The sequence below is a fragment of the Hippoglossus hippoglossus genome, chromosome 4, assembly GCF_009819705.1.
Source record: "Hippoglossus hippoglossus isolate fHipHip1 chromosome 4, fHipHip1.pri, whole genome shotgun sequence".
Lineage (NCBI taxonomy): Eukaryota > Metazoa > Chordata > Actinopteri > Pleuronectiformes > Pleuronectidae > Hippoglossus > Hippoglossus hippoglossus.
Window position 1 is genome coordinate 7197754 of NC_047154.1, and position 7101 is coordinate 7204854.

Genomic DNA, 7101 nt, shown 5'->3' on the forward strand with positions numbered 1-7101 from the left:
GCTTTGGTTTTCACTCGTGTATCAGTTCAAGGATCATAAAGGTTTTATTTTTTTATTATTAAGAGTAAACGAGCAGTAGAAATGGGGACTTATACAGACCTGGATCCACAGCAGGCCAGTTGCGCTTGTGTTTGTGCGCTTACATGTGATTCCTCTGAGGTCAGAGGAGAAACTAACACATGTTGTGTTGGACCTGAACCGTCTGCGCCTTAAACCCACTGCCGGCTCGCCTCTGTCTCAAGGTCCGAGGCGTTACTTGGCAGATGAAAGCAGCAGCTAAACCTGCCGGTGACCCGACCGGGGATCAAACTCGCTAATTATCGTCACAAGATGAGGGATTAACGCATTTCTGAAATAGCTGCCTGTTTACCCCCGCACAGACCCGCCATTATAAACACTTTCTAATTGAATCCTAATCGCCATCGAATAACCGCGGCCCAGACTCGTCATCAGTTCATAATTCTTTAATTGCTGGAAGTGAAACCCGGACCAACCGGATTCACATCTGATCAGAGGCCGCGCAGCAATTAGTGCTCACAGTCGCGTGCACAATTCCTCAAATCGCATTTGCAAAAAAGTAAATCGACCATTGAATAAAAGTAGGTCTGGATGAAGTCCATCATATAGCTTAGCTTTACATGCCAGACTTATATGCAATCGTTTGAAGGAGTAACCCAATTCAGTTGGAAACTTGGAAAAGAGCAGACAAGTCCAACAGTTTGTTTCTATTTCAGTTTCCACTGCAGCTCGACTACAAGATTTTCTTACAGCTGATTAAGTATTGAAAAGTATTACTATTAAGTATTGAGAAGTATTGAATGCATGTAAAATCAAAAGTCACATGGGGATCATAATGGCAGCGATTTGCAGATCACATTTTTGCGTAATTTCAGATGGACGTATAAACACTTGCTATAAATATTTTCCGAATTAACATCATATTTTGCAGCATCATAATTACTTGTGAAAAACAAGATAAATTATGTGCATGAACTTCTTAAAGCGTTCTAAAAAGATGAGATGAATAAATAGATACTGGAATAAAAACAGTGGCTGGTTTTATTTTTCTAGAGTCCAAGACTTTGTCCAAATTCGGGGATAAAAAGAGTAAATGTGCACGCTGTGATTGGAGGCCCGGGGAGACGTCACGTGGTTTGGGTCGCTGACAGTATAAACCCTTACCGCCGGGTGCGCACGTGGGTGACGCTGCAGGGCCAACCCTCCTCGGGGTCCCTTTTGTTGAACCATCAAACATAAGCACCTTTGGAGATCCCGAGGGGCTCAGATGAGAAAGTGCTATCATTCCGCGCACGAATCGGTCACTTCTCAGCGGCGCAGTCATGTCGAGGTCTTTTTACGTCGATTCTTTAATCATCAAGGATACTGTGCGACCGGGACCTGCTGAACACCCGGGACAGGACTTCTTCATCCCCATCAGCATGCACTCACCGGGCGTCATGGCGGTCACGGCTCCGGTGTGTCCGTCCAGGAAGAACGGGACTTTCTGTGTATGTCCGATGTGCGTCACGTCCCACATCCACTCGTCCCGCGGCGGCATTCCCATGCTGAAGAGTCATTTCCCAGGAGCGGAGGCGCAGTACTGTCACAGGATAGCGCATCAGCAGTCCCAGGCACTCGCGCACCCGGGACACACACCTGTCTGCACGCCCACATTCAGCGTCACAGACCCCAGAAGATACCACTGTCTTTCTATTGGTAAGCACCTGTTGGCTGCACTCTCAGCACCTGTTTGATCGCTCTGTACATTCCATCCTGCACTTTAAGGATATCACAGGAGTGCCATCGCTCGGCTTTTACGCACAGTGATTTTACGCACAACGCTCTCTGTCATTTGCATCTTTGTTTGGGTTTAGACTTCCAGTGATGATAGGAAATTTAATGTCTGACATGAAGTATGTTTGTCTCTCCCCCCACAGGCGCCTCTGAGAGCAGCCACATACAGAATGGCAAGAGGATGCGCACGGCGTTCACGAGCACGCAACTCCTGGAGCTTGAAAGGGAGTTTTCCACGAACATGTATCTTTCGAGACTCAGAAGAATCGAAATCGCCACGTATTTGAACCTGTCGGAGAAACAGGTGAAAATCTGGTTTCAGAACCGCAGGGTGAAGCACAAGAAGGAGGGCAAAGCCACGCAGAGGAGCGCGCACAGCGGTTGTAAGTGCACAAGCGGCCACACAGACTATTCGAGGTCAGAGGACGAGGAGTCTCTGTCTCCTGCCTCTGCCACGGAAGAGAAAGAGGTGTCAACCATCTGAGGGAACACGACTCCCCAACTCCCCACTGCCGGCACTTGCTCTGCCCCGCTACACACATGGGTTCTTGTGGCATCACGCAACGTCTGAGCCGAAAAAATCTCCTGCATGAAGTCTGACAAGAGTTAAAAAAATGACACTTCACGTTCATCCCGCTGTTCAAATGAAAGTTAGATATGTGAATTCATGTTTTTGAAATATTTGTAAACCTGCTGTACAGACTGATCCCCGCAGGGTTCTCACCATGTACCCCAGTCTAGTCAAATGTCCCCCAGTGAAAGTTTTCAATTACCGTCCGATATCCCATAATACTCTCAGTGAGGTTGTAAAGACAGCCCGAGAAAAAGTCTAATCCTAACCTGTGTGGAACCTGTACGCAACTATTTGTACACTATGTATATCTGTATTTATTGTAATAAACATGACGAGTTGACCTAAATTTGTCTTTGACTATGATCAATGATGTGTTGAGTTGCAGCAGTGAGGAGCCAAATACTGCAAACATTTTACAACTGAAAAAAAAGAAAATGAATACATAAATAATAAAATCACAGCAAAATAATAAAATAAATAATTAAAAAAAATAACAAGTTGAGACAACTGTGCCTCAATTTAAACTAATCCAGATAAATACACTCCCTTAATTTTTGAATTTCCAAAAGTTGACAAAGACTTTATTTACATACCATTTTACTTTATATATTTAAAAGGATGCAGTGATCTTATAGTTGGAGTAATTAGAGGGAAATAGTATTCTTGGTGTAAGAAAATGCAAAATCCAATATTTTCCAAACCAGAGACTTCCATATGTAATGTAACCCACTTAAATACCAACATTGATTACATTTTTTTAAATAACAGAATTGTTGGATATATTTTTCTCAACAACATTTTTTATTATATTGGATTTGATCATTTGAGTTTTGGTCCATGAGTTACTGTGGTCACTGCTCAAAACTCTTCAGGTTTTACGGAGAGTTCTTAAGTGCATTTAACAGTTTTGAACCGTCCCATGTATTTCATATAATTTGAAAACTATTAACATTATTATTGCAATGATTATTGAGCTGATATTACTACACTCTTGGGGTTTATTTTATTTAAAACCATTAGGTATCAGAGCCCCATTTACATGCTACAAGCTGTGTAATTCTAAATGGAGGGAGTGAGTTTATATATAAAAGTGTAGCTGTAATTTCTTCTTAGATCTGGCCACAAAAGGGTACCCGATAACGCCCCCGGGGAGCAGCCAATAGTCCATTAATGGTCGCTTTTGAAAAGATTTTTTTCTTGTCCAAAGCGAGTTTAATTGCGTTTTCGGTCTCACGTCAGTTGATTATGCTGCTATTGCTCGAAAGCTCAGAACAAGGATATATAGAAGTGGGCAAAGGCTTTGACAGGTTAGATTGTCCTGCCTTGGGACTCGCATTTAGCCCGAGACCCCCGACGGCTGTGCGCTCACAGAGCTTTGAGAGACAGCTACAGGGTTCCTCCGAGGGAGCGAGGACGATTTAGTCACTGTTTCATTAGGCACTATTTGAACCTTTCAACTTATGGTGAATTAAAGGGGGCATGCTCAATTGGAGAAAGACTCTAAGGAGGGATTACGTAGGAGGGGCCACTGGAAATTAGGTGACGCCTAATTTAACTCGTTTCTGTCAGAGTTTGGGATACATTCCTAATTGAGAGGGGAAGCAGGTGAAGTCTCGGTCCCACACAGGCCCATTCAGAGCGCGAATAAATGATCCCCTTTCACATCCCGCTGGTGATCATATATTATTGGGGGAAAGCCATCTAATGAATATATATTGAAGTTCCTATTAATCGAATTAGAGTTCCCTCGCAGGTGTGAGGGACAAATGCAGCATTTAAAGCGATTAATAGCAGAACAAACCGCAGTTTGGAGAAGGACCCCCACCCTGCTCCCCCTCAGACTTTTAGGTCACGTTGAGAGTAGATGTGTTTGTTCAGGTAGATTGGCTATCTCTTCCAAATCCATTACCCCCATTAAAGTGTATTATCACATTGCTTAACCCCAAAAAGCTAAAAAAAACAAACAAAAATGCAAAATGCAGAGAGTGGGTTGTAAATATGAGAAGAACAGCAATGTATCCGCGAATTCAGAGAAGAAAAAGAAGAGCACTCCAACGACGTCAGGCCTCGGCCACTATTGAAAACGAGGCAATTACGCATGACAAAAGACAATTAATAAGAGGGCTTTTCAGCCGGCTGCAGCTGCTGTCTCATGCGGAGAGATAGAGAGTAGGAGAAGCTGAAGTGCCCGTGTGGAAAAGAGGGGAGCAGCGCTGTCTTCTCCTGAACAGACGCGCACTTATGAATCAGCGGTGCGATATTCATCCTCCACACATGTGCCCTATAGGGTCTCATCTATATCTGAGTGTGGGGAGTCGTGGAGGAGGAAGGTGGGGTCTTTTTGTACAGTTACAGGAGCATCTTAAACTGATGATGACCTCCTATTATTTAAACATTGGTTTCTCTGAGGGGAGAATGTATCTCCCTCTCTCTCTGTCACTCTCTTTCCCCCTTTCCCTCTATCCCCCTCTCTGTGTGCGTGTGTGTGAGTAAGGGAGAAAGGGACCTTAGGAAATAAAAAGTCAAGTGGTTAAATCTATCTGTGCATTAACAAGGTCAGTTACATTCACACACAGGAGGAGTCAGGGCCACAGGAACTCAAGAGAATTGGTGTATTTGTGTTATTATTGAAAATCAAATCACATTTTATTTGCTGGGATGAGCCAAGTAATCGCCTCAGGCAGTAAAATGCCTTCGATATTACAGCGGTGAATTGATTTTTGGAAGCTTAACATATGTTGATAAAATGTTTGGTTATATGACAGCCTAATTTTTTTGTTCTATTTTATTTTGTTTTGTTTGTTGTTCTGCAAAGTAAAATGACTGCCTCAAAGATAGATAGATAGATAGATAGATAGATAGATAGATAGATAGATAGATAGATAGATAGATAGATAGATAGATAGATAGATAGATAGATAGATAGATAGATAGATAGATAGATATGGATAGATGGATAGATAGATAGATAGATAGATAGATAGATAGATAGATAGATAGATAGATAGATAGATAGATAGATAGATAGATAGATAGATAGATAGATATAGAGATGGATAGATAGATAGATAGATAGATAGATAGATAGATAGATAGATAGATAGATAGATAGATAGATAGATAGATAGATAGATTGATAGATAGATTGATAGATTGATAGATTGATAGATAGAGATGGATAGATAGATAGATAGACAGATAGATTGATAGATAGATAGATAGAGATGGATAGATAGATAGATAGACAGATAGATAGATAGATAGATAGATAGATAGATATATAGATAGATAGATAGATAGATAGATAGATAGATAGATAGATAGATAGATAGATAGATAGATAGATAGATAGATAGATAGATAGATAGATAGATAGATAGATAGATAGATAGATAGATAGAGATGGATAGATAGATAGATAGACAGATAGATAGATAGATAGATAGATAGATAGATAGATAGATAGATAGATAGATAGATAGATAGATAGATAGATAGATAGATAGATAGATAGATAGATAGATAGATAGATAGATTGATAGATAGATAGATAGAGATGGATAGATAGATAGATAGACAGATAGACAGATAGATAGATAGATAGATAGATAGATGGATAGATAGATAGATAGACAGATAGATTGATAGATAGATAGATAGAGATGGATAGATAGATAGATAGACAGATAGATAGACAGATAGATAGATAGATAGATAGATAGATAGATAGATAGATAGATAGATAGATAGATAGATAGATAGATAGATAGATAGATAGATAGATAGATAGATAGACAGACAGATAGATAGATTGATAGATTGATAGATAGAGATGGATAGATAGATAGACAGACAGTGGGTCTTGGCAGTGGGGAGATTTCAGCACGCTGGACAGCTCCCCCCCGCCCGAAGGCCACCGTCAATGTGAAGTCATCCTCAAACACTTCTCACGTCACACGACACACAACACGTGACATGTCTTTACATCAGCTGTGTTTTAGATGGTCTCGGTCATAGAGGAGGGACCTGACCACAGCTGACTGACAACGTCTGGAAAGCACCAACTTGATCACAAACAGACAACAGTCAGTTTATTAATGCATAAAGTATTACTTCATATTTGTGCATATAGTAATTAACGTGCCGGGTTTTACACGTTATGCTTGTCAGGGTGTTGTCACTTTCGGGCTTTAGGCCTCTAGTGTCTTATGGGCACATGCAGGAAGGATGAAATATGTCGAAATTATACGCTACACTCGTGTGTTTGTATTTCAAAGGAAACGTATCATAATTCCAATTTGATACGTTTCATTTCAATTGATGCTATAGCCTTTATTCTTGTTTTATAACGGTTTCCATTTTTTTTCCACAGCCCCCTGGTGGACAGTTGAAGGCGTGACAGGAGATCGCTGGCAGAGGCAGCATCCATTGAACAGAGGATCTGCAAACATCCTCCATGTGCTATTAGTTTCATAAGGCCGCTGCAAAGATATTCGCATCATCCTGCTCCGTCTGGAGCCCAGTAGTGTGCATCTGTATTCTATAGGAACACTGTCACAGAGGAGCCTCAGCATCTTATATTGTCACTAAAACACATTTCGGGACTCAGGACATAATGACATTTAGATGCCATGGAAAAGCGAGTGTTGACTGAGAAAAGTTTGATTAATTACTTACTTACATTGTTGGTAGTATTTCAAGTTTAGTTGAAATTTAGTATTTCCTTTATAGTA

The 7101-nt window shown here is 41.0% G+C and overlaps 1 protein-coding gene across 1 annotated transcript; it reads left to right on the forward strand.

Moving 5' to 3' along the window:
• Positions 1–1221: 1221 nt before the first annotated feature.
• On the forward strand, positions 1222–2708 carry gsx2 (GS homeobox 2). The gene is made up of 2 exons (XM_034582942.1): positions 1222–1716; positions 1938–2708. Exons 1-2 carry the CDS (start codon positions 1341–1343, stop codon positions 2276–2278), a joined length of 717 nt encoding a protein of 238 aa, XP_034438833.1. The 5' UTR covers positions 1222–1340; the 3' UTR covers positions 2279–2708.
• The last annotated feature ends 4393 nt before the right edge of the window (positions 2709–7101 follow it).

What these genes read in the sequence shown, in the direction of transcription:
- gsx2 (XM_034582942.1), top strand. Translation starts at nt 1,341, where the DNA reads ATGTCGAGGTCTTTTTACGTCGATTCTTTAATCATCAAGGATACTGTG. An exon ending in ATACCACTGTCTTTCTATTG is followed by an intron (nt 1,717 to 1,937) that starts GTAAGCACCTGT and finishes CTCCCCCCACAG; the next exon opens with GCGCCTCTGAGAGCAGCCAC.